We start from the raw sequence: 22304 nt of genomic DNA on the forward strand, positions 1-22304 counted from the left end.
AGCATAAAAGACATAGACCGGAAATTTGTGTTTGGCTTTTCCAGGTAACTTAACATATTTTCCTGACGCGTCACGGACTGTAATCAAGTTTCCTGTATAGTAAAATATTGTTTTCCGGTTCTGACTTTCATAGTAAAACTCTCACAGAAAATATAGGCAATGGTTGGGTAACTTTTGTTTTTTAGCTTTTTATCACCACCCTAACGATCAATATACATTATGTTTAGAGGTTACGCTTTGCGCTAACATCATGACATATGCGATATATAATGCTGGGAAGCTGTTTATGAAGGGTAGTAAAGCCTAAATCTCAAAATCAGTTATTTGCAGTCACATTTCTTAACGTTGTACAAGTTTTTTAACTGTAAATTTAACCAATTTTTTTTTAGTTCAGTATTTTCTGAGCAAATTAATACACATTGCAAGAGTGTGATAAGGATAAAAATGTAAGGATATACCCGTACAGAGTTTCAGAAAGGTCCATTTGCAAGAGTTATGTTTTTATAAGCTAGCGTTAGTACCAGCATTAAGGCGTTTTTGTATAGGAAACGTGTTTTAGCTGGATGGCTGCTGGCTAGTTAAACTTGCATCAATCTTAAGATAACTGTGGGTTTTGCATGTAACTTTTTAACCTTGAAAGTTAAGTGATCAGTCAAGTAACAGAGTCAGAGAGGCACAAACAGAGTAGAAGTATCTCAAGCTGGTACTTAACTTGTTACTGTACTGGCTGTAAATAGTTGGTTTACAATGGCAATAACGGTTACTACAGTGACACTTGGGTGCTTTTATGATCACCCAACCACATGAAAGATTTTATTGTGAAAAACGTCACTGACACACCGGAAAATGAGTTGTGTGTGTGTGTGTGTGTGTGTGTGTGTGTGTGTGTGTTGCTTCAGATCAAATAAGAGGCACATAGATGTTCCTCCGCTTTGCTATTGCAAGCCACCGGATGGTTTCGTCTTGTTTTTTGCGGAAGTGATGATATTTTCCAGTGAACTACATTATGCAAATTGTATTGCACAATCGTGCGCGTGTGTCTGGGTGTCATGTAGCATTAAGAGTGAACTCTAATCAGTCAAGAGGGTTATGCGTAACATGTTAAATGATAGTCTTTGTGCAGTGAGGCATTATCTCACATAACTACAGATCAACAATAGCAACAGTATAAGTCTTATTGTTATAAGCGGCATCTTTTTTATAATAGTTTTAATGTCTTTATTTAGCTATAAGTATGTTGCTCTTAGGCTATGGAAAATAAGGACAAAGTACAGACATTTTAGAGCTGCAGGGTGTGTGAGTGCGTGTGCGCGCATGTCAATCCCAGCGACTATTCAGCTAAACCTGTTTTCCTTCAGATCGCTTCACAGAAAAGGGAGTCTTTATTTGGTCATCACATGAAAACCAAGTGCCATTAACACCCGCGGGTAGTTTCTGTTTGCCCTGGGTGCATTCCGGGGTGGTTGTTGTTATTTTTTATTTGATAGTGTCTATTTGTGTCTTCAGTTTCTCTCTCTATAGTCTTCAAGGGTTGTCTTTCACACTAGCCCACGCCCGCGCATAGGATGAAGTAAATGTTGATTATGTAATCAGCTCTAAGAGCAGACACATGTTCATTCTTGAATAATATCACCCCAATAAAAGCGGCAACGCTCCGAAAAAAAGAGTGAATCGCCACATATGTTGGATTCTTTATCGCACAATGTATGTGCAGAATATTTTCCTTGCATTCCTGCCTCTCGGGCAAGCAAGCATGCGCATGAGACGCTCCGCTTTGGCCTTATTTGGATATGGTAATGAGTGGCTTCAGACAGCCAATGAGGAGAGAGGGTAGATACACGTGACGCTGAAAGACCGCTTGGGAGGCGGGGTCAGGCGCGGAGCTTAGGTTAAAACCAGTGGACAAGACACAGCGCATTCAGTGTAGGGAGAAGCAGGGACTCACTGTGAGGGGGAACTTTGTTACTATGAAACTTAGGAATATTTACAAAATATTGTAAAAATTATCAAAATCCCTCGTGAATCAATAACCTGCCCCTAGGGTTTGAGGTTTTTAGTTTAGTTTGCCCGCAAAGGGCTTCTACACTCACTATTCTTACATTTTTTGAAAGAATGTGTGAGGCAGACAGTTAGCCAGCTAGCTAGCTAGCTGAGAGGTGATACAGGCGGCAGGAGAACAAAAGATTTTTTTGCGTTTTGGCCGGTTGTACTGACACCAAGTCCATGCAGAACGTGTCATTACCATCACAATGCCCGTTTTACTTTTTCTGATAGACACGTCCGCTTCAATGAACCAGCGCACCCATCTGGGCACTACCTATCTGGACATAGCAAAAGGCGCTGTTGAGACTTTTATGAAGGTACTGTAACCACGGGACACATTAATATTGAGAGATCCCGAGCAGGGAATGCAGTTCAGTTCATCGTTTTGCTGTTGCAAGCTCGCCTGTCAAACCTGATCTCTCGATAACCGTAAATAATTCTCTACTATTTCCACAGCTCAGAGGGAGAGATCCGGCGAGCCGAGGGGACCGGTATATGTTGGTAAATTTTGAAGATGTTCCGTTCGGGATAAAGGTAGAGTTTGTTTTCGGGTCATGTCCAGCTTTACATTGCGCAGATTGACTGTCCTTCCATCGCTCACCACGTTGTGCTCACTACATCAACTGTGTAGAGAAAATCTTCAGGAGGAGCTTTCATACCCCTTTTAAAACATGGCCGACATTTGTTTCAATGTGAGCAGCAAGGAACTCTGGGTGTTATTTATACAGCGAGGTGATATCTGGGGGGGGGGGGGGGGGGGGGGTGTTGTGAGGGGAGGAGGAAGAGGAGGATGGGGGGGGGGGGGGGGGGGTTTGACAAGACTAGCCTACTTTACTTGTTTAGACCAAATTGCCATTAGTCCACTGCACAAATTGCGACTTTGCTACTTTGTAATTTCTGATGCCAAGCCAGGCCTGGTAGAAAGGGATCAAGGACCTGGCTGCAGTGCTGTCAAATTATTAGTCTGGGCAGATAGAGAGGAAGCGACCTATTTAGATACTTATCAGCTCACATTGTGGATAAAAACATTGACATTAACCTTAGAAGTTGCCTGCTGTTCACAGTGGTGGGGTAGTTATCTAGCTTTATGCTTGTTATTAACTGGCTGTTTTGTTGTGTTTTATAAAGGCTGGATGGAAAGAGAGCCATGCCACATTCATGACAGAGTTGAGGAACCTCCAAGCAACTGGACTCACAACTATTGGCCAGTCCTTGAGGAACGCTTTTGATTTACTCAATCTCAATAGATTAGTGACTGGGATAGACAACTATGGACAGGTATGTATCACTGAAAGAGGCAGAGAAGAAATCAGGTTCATAAAGTGCTAAATGCCCACACAGACCCACTTCACCCACACCCACCTGCCCCATTCTCCCCTTTCTGCTATCCCCAGTCTTACAAGCATCAACCACCTTCATATTGTGGACCCACACATCCTCAGTCATATGACACAATCATAACAGCAACGAAGTCCAAGAAACAGGAGCAACGTGGAGATTATTAGAGCTGAAAATGAGCTTTTAGTCATGAAAATGCATTATGTATTTAAAATCTAAGGATCTCTCACAGGCTCGGTCTGCACAGATATACACTTTAAAAGCTGTTTTATTGGGTAAACTCACCTGCAAGTAATGAAGTCTGATCTAACAGGTCTGCACTAGATTCTTTATGTAGTTTAGTTTCTTTTAAACTGGTTTAGGATTGTGTCATTTCACCTTATTGGTCAGCTAAAATGTGCTGCATTATTCTGAAAGGTGGTTCTAATATGTAGTCCATAAATGGCCTGGATGCTTCTTGATATAAGTGAAGCACAACTTTCAAAAGAAAAGCGAAACATGATTTTAATCAAGGTGGGGTTTATTTTAGAGCTTTCATGGTTTTAAGTATATAAATCTAAAAAGTGTAGCTTCAGGCCTGTCTGAGGACTTTTGTGCTTTTATGATGGTTTACTGGGCCAGGTGGTAAAGTGGGTTTTCTACCAATCGGAAGGTTGGAGGATAGATCCCCGGCTCCTCCTGTGTATGTGTGGAAGTATTTTTGGGCAAGATACTGAACCCCGAGTTGCCCCCGGTGCGTCCGTTTGAGTGTTCGTGCAAATGTTAGAAAGACATGCTTAGGTACAGATAAAAGCACTGTATGACTGGGTGAATGAGACGTGTAGTAGAAAGTGCTTTGAGTGCTCACAAGAACATGAAGGTTAGGATATTCAGAAAAGCTTCTGGATACAAATTGAAGGAGAGATGTGGTTTACGTTAAAAATTATTGATGTTATTTCAGATCTGCTGCACATCTTAGAAACATTTCCGTATTACAGCCTAACGACAGAGTGGGCCTGATTTATAGCTGCAAGCTCACATTCACATAAAACTCATTCAGACTGAATCTCGCTAAGAAATATTCTCCAAGCCCACAAAGTCTGGAGCTAATACAGCGTGATGTTGGCCGAGTTCCAACTTCAATTTAAATCCAGTAATAGTAGCTAAAGGTAAAGTTGTGTAATAGATAGAGTTTTCGACCATTACTCTTATGCTAGCCCATTGAATTATCTATAACAGATGTTAAGATCTTCTTTCATCGTTCTTTTTGCCATGCAGAGTTGCACAAAGTGACCAGAGGGACTCGACTTTGGTTTAGTCTCATTAGAAAATGGAGGGTGGGGGGGGGCATAAACAAACAGAAAGCAGCTTGCTTGAGATTCAGCATCTCACCTTCTGAGATTTCCCTGTCTTGTGGCCAGTGTTGAAACTGAAATGCAGTTTCGTGCCAGGGAAACAAAATGATCATTGTTAATGTAAGCCTAAAAGTCTAATCCATATCCAGTTTGAGTGGTAGGTGAATCTGCATGCTTGTGGTTGATACAGAATCTGGACATCTGTTTTCCTATGTGGAGGTAAGTGGGGAGGATGGGAGCAGTAATGAATGTTTAATTAGGCATTTCCTGGGTAATAAATGGAAGATCCCAACCACCCCAGGTAATGCATACATGCAGCATACATAATGCATGCCGGACGCTCTCAGCGACACTGTCAGACTGTCTGATATAATACGGATTATTGCCTTTGAACACACAAGTCAAGGTCAAGGTTACTGCGTCCTGCACCGGTCACTGCTGACCTCTAATGACAGGTTGATTTGACAGTGACTGTAATTTAATGACCAGTTCCCTCTCCTCTCCCTATTTACAGCAGGAGGAGGTCAGTTTCTGAACACATGCCAGTGACTAATATCTTGTGTATGCTTATTATGCCCTTTACAAAAGTAGCATTATTGTTAAACAGTTTGTGCTACAGATTAGCATCAGTGTCCCATAGCCCACCATGACTGTTTGATGCTCCCAGAGTATATTCACATTTAAGATAACAAAAATCAGCTAATCTTAACGTTTGAGCTGCTGGTAACACTAAAAGTTTGATTTTATTGCTAGAGAAATCAATAAATGTAGGAAAAATTTGAACACTTTTCAGTACATTGTCTAACTGATTACACAACCGCAGTGGCGCACAATATCTGTAAGTAAGCTGTTTTCTGTTTTTGTCTTCTGTTTAGTTACCGTTTCCCTTTAAGTGAGGGTTTACCCATTTACCAGAAATATTTTTCAAGGGAACTAGAACAAGTGCACTTCCACATGAAAATACATCTAAAGCTATTGTGTGTGCTGTCTTTTCACAGCACTATAAATTTGTTCAAAAACCTTGTCCAAAAATGAGCTGAAAGTCTGTCATTTCAAGTGAGCGCGCGGTGAAGCTGTCTAAGGCTTTTCAGGTGAATCTCTTTTCTTTTGGGTTTATAAAACTGATGAAGGTTTCACCAGAGCCCTGATGATTCCTCATCAGCTGTTAAGGACCAAAGTGATATACTTGCTTGTGTTTTGGTGGCTTCTTATTTACAGGGCCTTGTATCATATTCAGTATCGTTTGCTTTGCTTTTCAAATCGATTTAGATTTTTTCAGTGTCAAAGTATAAGACATCCAATGGTGAGGAGGGCCAAAGAGGGAGAAGACAAAGGGGAGTAAAGCCTTTGGGGGGGAGTTAATATTGCCCTGAAGTGCTTCAGTCTACAGTAACAAAGAGCCCTCCAGGTTGCCAGGCATCTGAAATGATTCTCCCCTGGGAGATAAAGAAGGGTATGGAAGTAGACGGGGAGACAGCCAGCGGGTAATCCTGACACTGATCAGTTTCATTAAGCGCAATGAAAGAGCAGAAGAAAGGATGAACGTGAAGAAATGATATGGCCAATGATGTTTGGTAAGTTGGGGTGTCAGCAGGAGTGATGATCAGGGCTTTAATGGATCTCCATTATCATGGCATTGTGGGAAGCACATCAGAGTAGCAGCCACGGACTGCTTAGACAGCTCTTGCGCATGATGAATTACCTATTATTTCTCCATTTATTAATGTAATAGCTCATTATCTTCATTAACCAGTTATAAAAAAAAAAAATTTGCCAACCAGTGTTTTTTAAAGCTCAAAGAGATGTCATCAGATGGCTCGTTTTATCTTTCAATTAACCCAAAATATATAGTTACAGTCTACTTTTAATGAAAGGCAGGTGGGCACATTTTGAGAAGTTGCCTAAATGCTTTATGCTTACACTGCCCCCTTTGATTGTAGTATGTAGGCTGTTGCTATGTGTCATCTATTTTTAATAGCTGCATTTGGCTTTATTTAAGCATGAGTACAAGCTAAGGGAGCTGATACGACACAATTCATCACTCGTCTGGCGAGTTAGCCTGATCATCAGCTCATTAGCATGCCAGCAAAGTTCCCGGTATCATAAAGGAATTTTTGAGGAAGGAGGGGGAAGAAAGTTGCCAGGTTGCCATGGATACCAGCAGCACAGGGGGTCTTGGTAGTATCTCGCTCTGTTTACTTTGGGCCGTTTATGTGACCGGACAGATCCATCATTCAGCAAAAAGCGCAGCCTACAGGTAGAGTCCAAACACTGTGGGTCCACCTCCATTAATAATGGCGCTGCTGTCAGGACAGGATGGCCTTTATGGAGTCTGTGTGACTCTGCAGTGAAGTCCAGCGTGCTGACTGTTTGCTGACAGCACTTGTCGGTCTTCGTTGAGGTTTTTTTTTTTTTTTATGCTGTTGCCTCGCCTAGTTATTCTGTGGAGAATCCCACAAGGCTGATGCACAGTGATAAATGCAGCGCTGCTCCAGTTTAATTTCATCAGTGTGGAGTGCTGATGTCATGAAATATCATGGGGTCTAGCAGAAAAGAGGTGTCGTATTGCTCCTCGGATAATGTGCTCTGCTGTTGTGGAGTATAGAGTGAGCATATGCTGCAGTCATACACAGATGCTATAGACTGAACTCTTGCTGTTTCTATTTGTTTTTCCCTTGAGTCAAGGTTCTCTGTTTCACACTCTCTCAAATAAGGCCTCTGTAATTTATCTACTGTATGCAATGATGACTTCAGGGTGCTTATTTATGTGTCAGATTGCAGAAAGCCGTGAATACGGACTTGCTAAATACCAGTATTAATGGTGATCATGTCTTTTGTAAACACACTTTTAACAGATGTGAGAGCACCACTTTTTTATAGCTTGTTTTTTTCCTTATTTCTTTGTGCAGCGTGACCCTGAGTCTCCTCTAAGAGTCTGAATGCTGAATTAATTCAGCAAATGACTTTCATGCTTTCATTTTTCATTTAGTCTTGAATATGTCTTGTTTTTCTTTTCTTTTCTTTTTTGTTGCTAGGGAAGGAATCCTTTTTTCCTTGAACCTGCCATCATCATCGCAATTACTGACGGCAACAAGTTGACGAGCAGCAGCGGAGTCCAAGACGAGGTCAGCCTGCATCTCCAATCAGGAGAGATTTTTGGTTGGTTGGGTGACAGCTCGGTGTTCGCATCTAACTTTCCCAAACCCGTTTCTGCTGTGAAAACTTTGACTTAGGGGGCTAAAGTGTGTTTTATAGTTCAGGTTATCATATGGTCCAGTCAGAGCATCACATGCTGCTTTTATTGCTTAGAAATGTTATTACCAGCTTTGTTATCATCGTCTCAGAAACAGAGAAGCCAATTCTGTTTTTGTTGTGACAAAGTGTTTAGGGTTTTAACTGTTAGTCTTTTTTTTTTTTTTTTTTATTTATTGATTAATCATCTGGTCCTAAAACATTAAGGAAGATAACGTCCCAAAGCCTTAGCTGACACATTCAGTGTGCTTGTTTATTTCAGCAGTAAAAAAACAAAGAAAACCTCAGTTTACTTTCATAAGAATACCAATGAAGAGTCACATTTGAGACTTCACCACCAGTGATATTTTTGGCATTTTTTTTTAATTGAATTAATTAAAACAGCTATTTCTTTTTTTAATTCATTGATTGCTATGCCTATTTTAACTAATTGATTAAACACTTGATCATTAAAAAAAAAAAAGTCAGAAAACAAGAGAAGAAAATCCGCATTGCTCCGTATGAAAACACTGGATTGTTTTCTTTATAAAGTAAAGTCATGTTTGCAGCCTGTCCAAACAAAAAATATACTTGCAAATATTTACAAATAACTTTAAATTACTTGCGTCCTAATTATGATGGAGTACAACTGCAAGGTTAGCAGTGTGAGCTGAGCCCTCACTGCTACTTTATGCCAACTAAATTAAGGCACTTTATCAGTACTGCCATAAATGTTTTGCTCATTTATTTTCAACGTTTTCCCACAGTAGTCTCAAACAACCTTTGATATTAAAGAGGAAAAACAACGCAGACATAAGTCTGTCATCTCATCCTATGATTTGGTTCCCTGTCCAGCTCCATCTGCCTCTGACCACCCCGCTGCCGGGTAGTGAGCTGACAAAGGAGCCCTTTCGCTGGGACCAGCGCCTGTTCGCTCTGGTGCTACGTATCCCAGGCAACGCTTCGGTGGAGCCCGAGCCCCTCGGTGGCGTCCCGTCTGATGATTCTCCAATCACCCCCATGTGTGAGGTCACTGGAGGTAGGTGGACTGAAACAAGCTGCTGTTTGGTCTGCATATAATGTGTGCACTTGATCAGTCTGCGCGGCTCTGAAAAGCACTTCCTGTTCTTTGAGTACACTCGGTTTGCCTTTTGTGGTGTCTGGAGGACCTTTGGCAAGTACGTGCTGTGAGCTTTGACAGCGTACCTGCTTTATATACAGGGCTGGAGTTTAAAGGATGATTTGAAAGCATTTAAAGAAAGGGAAAGTTCTTTGGAAGATGCTGCTGAGTTGCATCATGGGTAATGCAGTCTGAAGTGGGGTTTTTTTTTGGCACTTTTCAAATAGTCTTCAGCACATCTCTCAGTAGTTTATGAAGGCAATTGTAAATCACTATGTTGTCTGCCAAGGGACTGCAGACACAAATTAGCTTTAAGCTAACTCTGGTACAGTGCATCAAATGGTAACATTTATGTTAATCTTGCACATGGTCCCATTTTAAATAAATTAAAGTTTCTTTGTATTTATTGATTAGTGTCTCTAAATGAAGAGCAGTATTTTCACATTACTTTAGGTGTTACACATTTGAAACGATACTGTGAATAGCCTGAAAAGTAATAGAATCGTTTTACTGCTTCAGCTGTAATTTATTACATTTTAGCTTACAGAACAAAAGGCTCCTTATTTTGGGTGAATAAACCCATCAGATCTATTCCTCTTGGGAGTGTCAGAAAGCCTAAATCCTAAAGCAGAGCCCAATTCAACAGGGGACAGCCCTGAGCTCTGTCTCAGCACTGTCTTGTTCAATATTTAGAATTGTGCTTACAGGTTTTCCAGAGAGCTACCTTTAACAGCCCAGTACAACTACAGTGCACTCTTATTTTATCCCTTGCTGAAGCTATTGGGGAACGGTTTAAGTGCTTTGTTAAGCATACTTGGGTAGTAATTGTTGATTAAGGTTAGAATGACCGGATTTTCCCACCTGGTCCAGGATTGGACTGTCTTTGTCCTGCTTAAGACCCGCCAGGATACTTTCTGGCCAGCGATTTTGATCTGTAATCCCCCCCCCATCTACAAATAAGCCAAAGTCCAGCTGCCAGAACATTCACTTATAGAAGCAGACTTTTATCCCTCCTGTCTCCATTCCTCACGTTGCTTTGTTGTGGAAGCAGCTGGCAGGAGGAACAGACTAGAATGATGCTGATGGCAGGTTAAGATTAACACATACACATATAGAGAACAGAGGACTCCAAAGCTGTGCGTCGCAGTCGGTGGTGCTGAATGCAGAACATGACACAGCTCCATTGTCACCGACAGTCTACGGTACATGCTGCCTTTCCATTACTGCTGATGGCAGACCTGACACAAAGCCGCAGCCTATTGAAATGAGCGAGTGAATGGGTGCATAACGAGGTCACGAGAGGTGAAGTTGAATGACAGGAAGGAATCAAAGTTAGACTGATCAGCTGTAGCTTTGAAAGATGGGTTTTCTGACTTTTTCACACATGTAATTGATGCTGTGATGAATAAGTTAAGAGATTCAGAGCTTTCAGAGTCACATTTCATGCAGATGTACTATTTGCATGCAGTGTAAAGGGCTGGTGCGGCTCCACAAAGATATGTACAGAGGAGAGCTCTTGAAATCGCACTGTGCCAATAGTAAAGCACTTCATAATGTAGTGATCCTCCTTGACTCATTTCATTCTGGTCCATTTGATTCCTCTGACATTCAGGTGCATTACATAAATGCCAAACTGCTGCTCACAGGTTTTTTGTGCTTTAAACACAAGTTTTAGTGGGAACTTTTAGTTCATCTGTACTTATAAATTGTTTCTGTAAGTTTCCCAGACAAACATTAAGCTTAGTCCCAGAGTAAAAGAACAATTCGCTGAAGATCTCATTTTAAAAAAAGTTTAAAGTCTTGGCTTAATCCGTGTCTAGGAAATTTCAGTTTTGGAAAATTTTTAAGGTGTATATATAAGTTTTTGTTACTTATGCTACAGTGACGCTAAGGAAAAGAGTGGTGACCAAAAATGATTGCAATCAACTTGCTTTTGAAATGTTTGATAATGCGCCGATTATCAGAAATCTGTTGCCATCGCCAAACAAGAAATTCATATTGCCTGCTTAGAATTAGAGTCCATCCAGAACCTCAGATTTGAAACAGAAATTCCTCCACAAGCAGTGATGTAGCTGCTGCAGGACCGTCATTTAACTGCAGAATGACACCGACGCTCAGCAGTCTTGCTTTTATATAGCGATATAACCACAATGCAACCAGCTGGCAAACAGTTGAGTCGAGTCCCCTATTGCAAAGAGACATGCTGCAGACAAGTTGTGTCTATTGATTATTGTTTATTGAAGCAGTATGACTCAGACTGATTGTAACCTGTGGGCAATAAAGAAATTAGACAGTAGTGTCTAAGAGTGGTCAGTCCGAGTTGGACCGCGACTGTTTTGAGACAGGTTGCCTCCCACCAGACGACCTGTGCAATCACCTTGCGGTCAAAAGTCACGATTCAGAGGGTGAGGGTGTTGTGCGCTAAACCTCCGGATGACCAGTTGGTAGCCAAAAAAAAAAAAAAAAATTCAATGAAATCACCTGGCAAAAACCTTTTTTCTTTCCTTAGTTGCAACAAGGTTGTTGTCCTGTTTTAACCTAGTGCTAATCAACAGAATTATCAGTCTTCTTGAGTTTCATGGAGTCTCCAGTCTTTCTCTCTTATTGCTCATTTACTGTGTGATTCAGTCTTAACCCTGTTAAGCAGCAGCATGCACCTTTTAGCAAACACTAAGCTCTAATAGACCCATTGTATAATGTCTGTGCAGCAGCAAACAAAGCAAAGAAGACAAAATTCAAGCTGGATGTTATTTTTTTTTTTAGTTTTGGTTTCCAGTATCTGCTCTAAAACATAGAGCAGATGTTGAATAATTATTAATTAGGTGAAAATAAATCATATTATGAAGTCAAGATCTAACTGGAAAGGTTTTCAGCTTTTATACTAGGATATTGACAAAATGTGAAAGTATGGTGAAAATGCTCCTTGTGTTGTTTCTGTGGCCAAAGAATCCTATTAATCGAGCTTTAAAACAGCTAAACCAAAATAAATGTAAAAAGATCCACATTAAACTGAGTAAAAACCATGAATTCAACAACACTGTTTAACTTGCTCCTGTTTTGTGGCATTTAATACTTACAGGTGTGTGTCTTTGTGTTACAGGACGTTCGTACAGCGTCTTCTCTCAGCGTATGCTGAATCAGTGTTTGGAGTCTTTGGTGCAGAAAATCCAGAGCGGAGTTGTTATAAACTTCGAGAAGACGGGACCTGACCCACCTTTGCTAGATGGTAAGAGACCCCTGTTTATTTGTTTAGATTTGCTTAAGTTGAATTCTGACTTTACTTATAAAAGGAGCTTTTAGACCTCTGCTTTGCTGCATCTGTTTGCGTAGAGGAGCGCTTTGCTCTCTCCCACTTGCTGTTTGTTTTAATCCACTCTGGCTTTTCTTTCCTGTTGTTCATAAGCAGCTGGTGGGTGTCACTGTTTAATAAACCTCTGCTTTCATATTTAACTGCAGACTCATTTGTCAGATCCGTTTTGTTGTGTTTCATGCTGCATCTCATAAACACCTTCTTGTCTGAATTTCTAATCTTTTTTTTTTTTTTTTTTTTGCTTATGTTCCTGCACAGACACGCCAGCTGAAGCGGTGAAATCTGGTCTGCAGCCTTGGCACTGCTGTCACAAGCTGATCTATGTACGACCTAACCCTAAAACCGGCGTCCCCATTGGGCACTGGCCCATCCCCGAAGCTTTCTGGCCAGACCAGAACTCGCCCACATTGGTAAGAGGAATCAACACAAAATATGAGATAAGAAATACAAACTAAGAAATTCCTGTGTTATAGCAAACAAAACCTGAAAAACAACGTAGCTCCAAAAAAAAATAGAGCATCACAGAACAAAATATCCCAGAAAGGTAAAAATGACAAAGTGAGCTTTGAAGCTCTACGTTTTCTTTCTTGTGTTCATAGTTTGGATATTTAAGCCGACAGTTTTACTCATGACTTTGAGTAACAGCAGAATAATCTTAAAATTCAACAAAACCTAACAGAGATGCTCCTGAAGTCTCCAGTTCACTGATTTGAATTAGCTGAGGTGAGGCCTAGCAGAGAGTATGAAGGGGATAACCATTTTTTGTGCTAAGCTGTAGATGTCCTAATTTTACTGCTAATGCTAGGCATTTTAGTGGGAGTGTATGGGGACTGAGGCGCTTTTGGAAGCAGCCTCCAGTGATACAAACATGCTCAACTCTGACTCTTAAACATATAAAAGGTGCCCTGTCTCAGTAAAACATAAGAAAAAGCTAAATACGGGCACTCGCTGATGAATATACTTCTTAATGTTTATTAAAGGGCGCCTTCAGTGGCCATTAGATGAACTGCGGGTTTTTGGAACTTCCGCATGAGCTGCAGTTTTCAGCTGTCGTCACTTTTACTAAACCGCTTTTCTTTTTCCTATTTGTTTAAGAACAAGCAGTCACACTAATGTAACAATGCCTCACTCTTATCAGCTTCCATTTATTCCATGGCAAACAGTGACTAACTCACCGTAACACCATAACGCAGGGATGATCTTCAAACCAGCTACTCCCTGCAGCCGTGATTCACAGCTGCACGGATACGGAACAGCACGTGCAAATGAGCTGTACGCATAATGAAACAAAGAAAGAAAGTGCTCGAGCTTTTCCTCTGCACACCCAGAACCTTCATGTTGTAGATTAGGAGGACTACTGTTTCAGTGGACAGACAGAAACCTTTAATATCATAAGCAGAAATGCGTTAAGTATTGTATGTTATTTGTATTCACGGGGCTGACTTTGATGTGTTTGTGCCCATGCACATTAACCTTGTAAGGTAAATAAGGTAGTAAAGATCCAACCAGGGAATGGAAGTGGGCATAAAACTTTATTTTCATAAATATTCAACATAGAGGTCCTACTGAAATGTGGGAAAAAGAGACACACCGCCTGCAGTAAGTGTTATTGTTAATGTTCTTTAACCTTTAACATAACATTGTGGACCTCTGACCCTGTACTTTCCCAGCCTCCCCGCTCGGCCCACCCCCACGTCCGTTTCTCCTGTGTGACTGCTGAACCCATGGTGATAGACAAGGTGCCCTTTGATAAGTATGAGCTAGAGCCTTCGCCGCTCACGCAGTACATTTTGGAGAGGAAATCCCCGCAGATCTGCTGGCAGGTACAGCACCATCACAGATACAGCTGAAAATAACACTTGGTGAAGCAGAAATCCACGTTTTTGACCTTTACACCTGGGTTACCAAAGATTTTAGTGTCTCTCATATGAAACATGTTACATGTATACAACAGCAATGTAGTAAATATTTCATTAGATGTTCAGACATATTGAGACAGTGTATGATGTCAGGTTTTCAGCGTGCCACAAAAATGTAAGGGTAGCAGCAAACTAAGCAGTGATTTGATTACACGTTGGCATGCTTAGACTAAGTTTTAGAGCATCTGATTAGATCAAAACATCTTTTCTCTGCTGGTACCTGCACATCCAGCTTTATCTAGGTTCCAGTAAGAATTGAAAAGTAGAAGTAAAAGTTGTCCCCTTATTTATTTTGATCTTCTTGTTTAGCATGGGTAGGTTGGTTGTAGACTTTCATAATTACTTTCATATAAGCAATTACAAGAAATGCGCAGTGGAAGCATTTTCTTGTAGTTGCATTGACCAGATGCAGTGTTATGATACTGAAGGACTTTATAGAGATTCAGCTGAGCTGAAAAAAACAAACATTTGAAGCAAAGTTGTTTCATTTAATTAATTTTTTTTTTAAAGGATAGTTGCTGAGTTATTCACAAGTGCTGATACTTAACAAAAACTGTAACCCAGATTTCTGCAGGTTGTGTTTTTGTTTGTCGATTGAAGGGTTCAAATGTCACCACTCGTTTATCGATTTCTCTCTTCCTTTTTTAGGTGTTTGTGTGTAACAGTGCCAAATACAGCGACCTGGGGCAACCCTTTGGTTACCTAAAGGCCAGCACGGCTCTAAATTGCGTCAATTTGTTTGTAATGCCCTACAATTACCCCGTACTTCTTCCACTTCTGGGTAAGATCCATACCACCTCATTTTTGCTTTCACTGCAGGTGCTGATGGGGAATCATTGCTTGTGTCCCAATGTTTTAGATAGTGGTGTCAGTATTTTGGGGGGGGGATCATGAGTTTTCCACCACATTTTGTAGCACCTGTAAATAAGTCCGATTATGGGTCATAGCTTTTTTTATTATTATTATATATTATTCATTAACATTTGGAACAGGCTTTAGAAAATGTAGAAAATAATCTGCTACATTTTCTTGACTATAAAAAAAAATCAGCAGCGCCTTGTATTTATTTTTCTTGATAAAACAAATGTTGTAGATGAACGATCTTCTTTTCTGTGTGTAACTTTGTTTTTGATGGTTTACTGCAGATGACTTGATTAAAGTCCACAAGTTCAAGCCCACCATTAAATGGCGGCAGTCCTTTGAGAACTACCTGAAGACGATGCCTCCATATTATATTGGGGTCAGTGGCCTTATTATCATTCTTCAGCTGTTTATAAATCACTTTTTAAAAAAAAAATTGATTTATTAATTTTTGTTAACATACAAGGCCATCGCTGCACTGTTCTTACTGATGTGTCCTTTTCACAGTCCCTAAAAAAGGCTTTAAGAATCATGGGAGCACCAAACCTGCTCGCTGACAACATGGAGTACGGTCTGAGCTACAGCGTGGTTTCCTACCTGAAAAAGCTCAGTCAGCAGGTTAGTTTTTAGGCTTTTAGGTGTTTTTATTGTGGGAACTTAACCGTAAATTAATATAAAATTTATTCCATAAAGCTGTACTTGTTGCAGCCCCCTCCATTTTATTGTTTAATCCCTTATTGATGGATTTTTCTATTGTAAATTGTAGTATTGGATTGTTTATTTTTCCAGTTTTCTTAATTAAAAAAAAAATCTAGTTCAAATGTTTTATCTGATTTTGATTAATATTTTAAATATCTGAATGAACATTTAGGTTGAAATAAGTCATTATTGACACTTATACGCTCACCGGCCACTTTGTTAGGGACACCTGTTCAACTGTTGGTTAATGCAAATATCTAATCAGCCAATCACAAAACGGCACATAAGTGCATTTAGGCATGCAGACGTGGTCAAGGCAACCTGCTGAAGTTCAAACTGAGCATCAGAATGGGGAAGAAAGGGGGTTTAAGTGATTTTGATTATGGTATGGATGCTGGTGCCAGGCAGACTGGTCTAAGTATTTCAGAGACTGCTGATCTGCTGGGACTTTTGCACACATCTCTAGCGTTTACAGAGAATGATGCAAAAAGAGAAAAATCAAAAATGCCTTGTTGATGCCAGAGGTCAGAGGTGACTGGTCAGACTGCTTCAGGCCGATAGGAAGGCAACAGTAACCACTCGTTAGGACCGAGATGTGAACAATAGCGTCTCTGAATGCACAGCAGGCCAAACTTTAACCAGATGACCAGCAGAGTTCAGAACAGGAAACTGAGGCTTACAGCTCACACAGGCTCACTAAAACTGGACAATAGAAGATTGGAAAAACATTACCTGGTTTGAGGAGTCTCGACGTCTGCGTCTCCATTTGGATGGTAGGTTCAGGATGTGGTAATTCTCTGAGGAGTGTTTCCAGCACCTTGTTGAATCTGTGCTGCAGAGAATTAAGGTAGTTCTGAAGGAAATGCAGTCCAACCCTGTATAAGCAAGCTATACCTAATAAAGTGGCCGGTGAGTGTATACATAAGAAAGTATTTGTATTGTCTAAGAGTTTAACTTAGGTCCTCTGTAGCATTTGTAAGTATAAAAATATGTCACAAATGGTTTATAATAGGGCTGTCATGATATCATACCCCCCCCCCCCCCCCCCAAAAAAAAAAACATCTTTAACTTTATTTACTCCGTGTTTTGAATTACACTCAGAAGAGCTGCAGAGAGTGTCTGTAACCATAACAGTGAGAAAGGCACAAAAATAACAGTTACACTTATTTGTTGGAGCAATCAGCTGATTCAGCTCCAAAGACGAAATTTTATGAAGGAAGAAGAACATATTTAGTTTGTTGGGGTGGATCTCAGTTGTTGTTTCAGTTATTGTCTATAAACTATATCATGACACCCTCAATTTATAATTTAATATGTTGTTATTTTAAGTGACTATAGAGACATTTTAAATTGTTACATTTTAATTTTTTATTAGGCGTCACTTATTTTACACAAGCATGTTTTACTGCATCAGTCATTTTCTGTTACACACTCGCTCAACGTAGAAGTGCCCAAAGCATAAACACAGAGTGCTTTATAGCTCCATTATAGCATGTTTTAAATCTTTTTCAGTTTTATGTGTTGCTTATAAATAGTAAACGAGTGTTTCCCCCTTTTCCTGCTGCATTAATCAAGATGCCAGATGAAATAGGAAAGCATTTCTAACCAGAACTCCTAATTTCCCCACTTTTCCAGACAAAAATCGAGTATGACCGTCTGATCGGCTTGATTGGAAAGAAGCAGGCACCAGAGCCTGGGCTCAAGGTGCGATGGCGAGGTGGAAGTATTTCTCTAGCCCAGCGCAGGGACTTCATCCAGCAGCTGCAGAGTCTCACGGGAGAGGCCCCAGCTCTGCCCATGGAGCTTAACCCCAAAGAGTTTCAAGGCTTCCACCTGGCACTGCTCAACAAGGTAAGGGTGGATTATTATCCACATTTCTTCAGCGTAATCACTTTTATCAGCCGGAGTTGTTCTGTCATGATTGCACACGTTAGCATCGCTGCTGAGTGACTATTTAGGTTTTCAACTTGAGAGCAGCTCCTTCTTGAAATCTCACTTTCTGCACAGATTTTTCTGGCTTCTCTCCAGCATCCCTCCTGAGGGTTATAGCATTGCTGTGTTTTATGTAGTTGGTTTGAGTGCTCGAGGGCTTCCGCTTTTGAAAAATGGTGCACACTCTCAGAATGCATCTGTATATCCACTATGTCGAAACTACAGCAATATATCACCCGAAAAAGTTCCATCTGTCTTGTCGTCCTCAGAGCCTGAAGCCTCAGAGTTTTAGGAATCCGTACGACATCCCCCGCAGCCACCTGCTCGACCAGCTCAGCCGAATGAGGAGAAACCTTCTCAACACCAGCGTCTGCACCCTCAGAGGGCACGACTCAGGTAAGTCCCTACGCAAATCATTTTCCCCACACTTGGATGTGCTATGTTGTACCTGCTAAAATGATTTTCAGCTGGTTATGAATTGCTTTTTTTGAGCTTGCTTTCTTCATTTTGACAAATCCGTTTCTCTTCCAGACCAGCTCCACAGTGTGCCAATCGCCCAGATGGGAAACTACCAAGACTTCCTCAAAGCTGCTCCCCAGCCCCTTCGAGACGCAGACCCTGAACAGCCCAAACGGCTGCACACATTCGGCAACCCCTTCAAACTAGACAAGAAGGCAAGCCTGATTCTTTTTTTTTTTTTTTTTTAATTACTAACAATGACAAATGAAAAATAACTGAGAAACGCGTAACTTCACCATCTTCCTCACTTTCTTTACAGGGCATGATGATCGACGAGGCCGATGAGTTTGTGACCGGCCCTCAGAACAAGGGCAAGAGACCAGGTGACAGCAACAACCTGCCGGGTGGGGGTCCAAGAGACGGCCGCTGCATGTCGCCTCTGCTGCGTTTGGGTAGAGCCTACACCCCTCCGGTGTCCCCCTCTGCGAGCCCTCGACACGCAGCAGGTAAGATCTGTATCAAGACTGAGACACCCGTTAAAAACTGTGTAGCTGCTCAGTTTTCTGTCATTGACTGATGACATGGTTTCATTGCTGAGCGTAAAACTAAGCCTCTTCGCCTGATAGTGATTCAGTTTACAGGAGCTTAAGAAAAAAAGCGTTTTTTTCATAAATTTAGGGGAATTATTCAACATAAATACACACAGAAGATAAAACTTAAGGCAGGAAAAGCATCATATTAAAGCTGAATCACACTGAACTGGGAGTTACACAGTAAATGCCAGTTTCCAGCTAGAAGATACCTTCAGTATCCAAATCATATTCATGCAAATACATACACAGCCCATCTGGATGAGAGTGTCACTTATCAGGTGAAGAATTTAAATGAGTACTTTTTCTTTCTTTTGCAAATGTAATCACCCTTTAGACATGGACATTAACGACGGCACTTCAGAACCAGACCTGATCATCAACCACGTGAATCAGAACCACTACGGCTCAGACGGGAATTCAGACTCGGACGTGGATGATCCGTCGAGTCCCTCCGACCTTCAGGAGAACCACCCGGCTGCGGATCCCCAGGTCCTCAGGCACAGGGATGAGGACGAGAACGGGCGACCCGGTCCTGGTGAGCCGCCGCTGGGCAGCGAGGGGAGAGCGGAGATGGTGCAGATGGACGACCAGGTGCAGCACTACCTTTCACCTTCAGCTCTGAAGAAGCACATTCACACGGAGACGACGAAGGTCAACAATGAGCTGAGGGCGCTCATCACCAAGGAGATCAGAAAACCTGGCAGACGTATGTATCCAAGCAAACTGAGGATGCTCACAAAGGCAGTGCATACACAAATATCACTGTGACTGGAATAAATTAATATCAGCTGCAATTCACTAACACAAAAAATTCACTCAAAATAATGTAAGTAATTTAGGGATAAAGACTTTTAATGTTACCTGACTCCAGCCTCTCAGATGAGATGGTTTGAAGCTTTTCAGTTGTTTTTTTTTTTTAATAATATTTCTCTTGTTGATGTGACCAAACGTGATTTGAGGATGTCACCCCAAACTTTGGAAACTTGCAGTAGAATTTGTTTCTACTTTCCTTCATAGATTAAACGATTATGTAAAAATAAGTCACCTTGATCACCAGATTTTTATTTTTTTTTTCTGAGGAAGAACAACAGCCTTTTACCTTTTTTTTTTTTAACATTCAGCTGTACATATAAAGAATTTCAATAAGGACGTGCTCTCCTTGAAACGATGCAGTAATGAATTGACTGATCCCTGTTTGCTTTGCTCTTTCTGTTTCAGACTATGAGAAGATTTTCCTCCTCTTGAAACAGATCCAGGGCACTCTGGACACCCGGCTCATCTTCCTCCAAAACATAATCAAAGAGGCGGCCAGGTACAAAGTTCAGCCCTCGTCCTCTGATGTCACAGCGTTCTTATCGCTCCCCTGATTTATTTATTTTTTTCTTTCTATAAATGAGCTGCAAACAGAAAGAGAGAAACAAGTGTCGGGGTGCTGTCGTTCTCTATCAGCTCTCTTAAAGTAAAAGGCAATCGTATCCTAGCACCAGGAGTCCCCATTTAAAACATCTGCAGTTTCATGAACCAAACGAAGTGCAAAGAAACAAAAAAGATCTCAATTTTCTGTTTGTTGTCTCCTTAGCAACAGTGAGTTTTAAAATACAAACGTTAACGTTTTTTTTTTTTTGTTTGTTTGTTTGTTTGTTTGTTTTGTTGCTTCTCTGCAAAGGTTCAAGAAGCGCGTCCTCATCGAACAGCTGGAAAACTTCCTCGAAGAGATCCACAACAGAGCCACTAACATGAACCACGTGGACACGCTCTAATACAAACTCATTCCCAAACTGAACTTACTGGTAACGAACCAGACGACCCTCCACGTCCCTCTAAAACCACCCCTCCTACTGTACCAGGGCCCCTGCAAAGATGAGACAAGGCAGCCTCCAGCTCTCAAACCATCACTTCTTCTGTGGACTCTTTCATTCATTTAATTGACATTAGTGATGGTTGTTGTTTACACGATCATACTTAAAGACCGTACTGACCCTGAATAATGCAGGAGCATTTTTCAGACTTCCAAAAAAAGGTAGCGAGGAGGCATATAAGTGTCGGCCTATGCAATGAGATGTTTGTTGTGTAGACAGTGTGTACATGAATGCTTTCTGAACCCATCTCAGATCTTGCCCTTTAATAAGTCACCCAAAAATCAGATTTTCTTTTTTTTTTTTAAATAAATGAGAGTGATTATCTCTCAAACAGGGGGCTGAAGTAAACAAGGACTTTTCTGGAGATGGGTCAGGTGACAGCTTGTGCCTGGATGTGATACAAGTGAGTCAGTGCAATGGGCTGATAGTGTAGGAAGGGTTCAGCACATGTGTGTGGTTGTGTTTTCTGACAACTCAGGGTCAAATGGGATCCAGCAGAGATGCTCATGAAACTCTTTGCTCAACTCGTGACTCATTTTTCCCTTCGTGTTATTTCTGATTTGTGGAGGATGAGAGTCTGGCATTCTCTCTGATTGTTAAACCTTTTTGACCTTCGACTTTCCACTAAATGGAGAACTCCACTGCTGTGCTTGAATCAGAACGATTGAGCTCGGACAGTGAATCTGATAACGTGGTCTTCCTAACAGACTGACACGATTGAGTAGTAGCTTAACTTTTGGACTAAACGAACAGTTCCTGTTCCCTCTGAGGGAAGAAAACAGATCCACTGTGCTCGTTACATCTGGAGGCAGTACACTAAAAAAAAACTGTCTTTTGCAAAGTAAAACGATCGACGTGGGGCGAGGGGAAAAAAAAAAAAAACTCAGGAACTGACATTAATGCATCACAATCAGCAATAACATTGGCGCCCTCCTCTCTGCCCTTTCTCTTTATTTTAGCCTGAAACAGCTGATATGCAACACAAACGGCTGTCTGCTGGAGTGTAGATGAACCGAGGTCTTGGATGCCAGCTCCCAACATGCTGGCTGCTGCCAAATAACTTAACCGACCACCCCCAAACTCCCTCTTTCCGCCATGGATCTCAAAGCAACTTCTTGCCACTTAAACATGAATGCACTTGTGTACATTTGAGAATTTTTATTTATGTAAGTTAAAAGAAAATACAGCCTTTAAACCCAATTTCTTTTTTTTTTTTTTTGTGCCAGATTTGTTTAATGTTCTCAAATTTACTCAAATAATATCAAGAGGTCAGGAGCTGATTTCAGATTCAGAGGGCAGCCCTCTTCCGTTCCCTCCCTCCTTGGACAGGGACCAAAATCTGCCATACTTGTCTTTGTTTGTGAAGAGGCCGCTACCAAAAGAGTATTTTGAATACACTGTAAAGATGTAAATAACCCTAGAGTACTATTTAAAGAGAATGTTCAGTGGAAAATGGCCTTTTTGTAAGTATTTCCATGAATAAAGTTTCTATTTTACACTGTGAAGGGCCATGTAAATAAAGTGTTCTGTAAAGCTCTGACTCTGCGTGGTTTCATTTACACGCGTTGGTCATCTCGGTAACGGCGTGTCAGATGGAACGAGGCTT

General features: G+C 41.1%; 1 protein-coding gene across 2 annotated transcripts; it reads left to right on the forward strand.

Annotated features, from left to right (window-relative positions):
* The first annotated feature begins 1939 nt into the window (after positions 1-1939).
* Positions 1940-22231, forward strand: ints6 (integrator complex subunit 6). 2 transcript variants are annotated; one of them, XM_030758755.1, is made up of 18 exons: positions 1940-2360; positions 2500-2577; positions 3172-3321; positions 7751-7840; positions 8802-8985; positions 12167-12292; positions 12635-12786; positions 14047-14199; positions 14944-15076; positions 15441-15535; positions 15664-15774; positions 17491-17706; positions 18057-18183; positions 18319-18461; positions 18566-18752; positions 19174-19545; positions 20058-20151; positions 20506-22231. In XM_030758755.1, the coding sequence occupies exons 1-18, from the start codon at positions 2250-2252 to the stop codon at positions 20597-20599; spliced, it is 2616 nt and encodes an 871-aa protein (XP_030614615.1). In that variant the 5' UTR covers positions 1940-2249; the 3' UTR covers positions 20600-22231. The 2 variants fall into 2 exon arrangements, with proteins under 2 accessions (XP_030614615.1, XP_030614616.1); XM_030758756.1 differs by lacking the exons at positions 12167-12292; positions 12635-12786; positions 14047-14199; ... (8 more) ...; positions 20058-20151; positions 20506-22231 and having other exon boundaries at positions 7751-7874; positions 8802-8975.
* The last annotated feature ends 73 nt before the right edge of the window (positions 22232-22304 follow it).

Source organism: Archocentrus centrarchus, chromosome 21 (genome assembly GCF_007364275.1).
Source record: "Archocentrus centrarchus isolate MPI-CPG fArcCen1 chromosome 21, fArcCen1, whole genome shotgun sequence".
Taxonomy (NCBI): domain Eukaryota; kingdom Metazoa; phylum Chordata; class Actinopteri; order Cichliformes; family Cichlidae; genus Archocentrus; species Archocentrus centrarchus.

Coding starts and splice junctions, on each gene's coding strand:
- ints6 (XM_030758755.1), top strand. CDS start 2,250: ATGCCCGTTTTACTTTTTCTGATAGACACGTCCGCTTCAATGAACCAG. Junction 12,787..14,046: donor ACCAGAACTCGCCCACATTG/GTAAGAGGAATC, acceptor GTACTTTCCCAG/CCTCCCCGCTCGGCCCACCC. Junction 18,184..18,318: donor CCTCAGAGGGCACGACTCAG/GTAAGTCCCTAC, acceptor TTTCTCTTCCAG/ACCAGCTCCACAGTGTGCCA.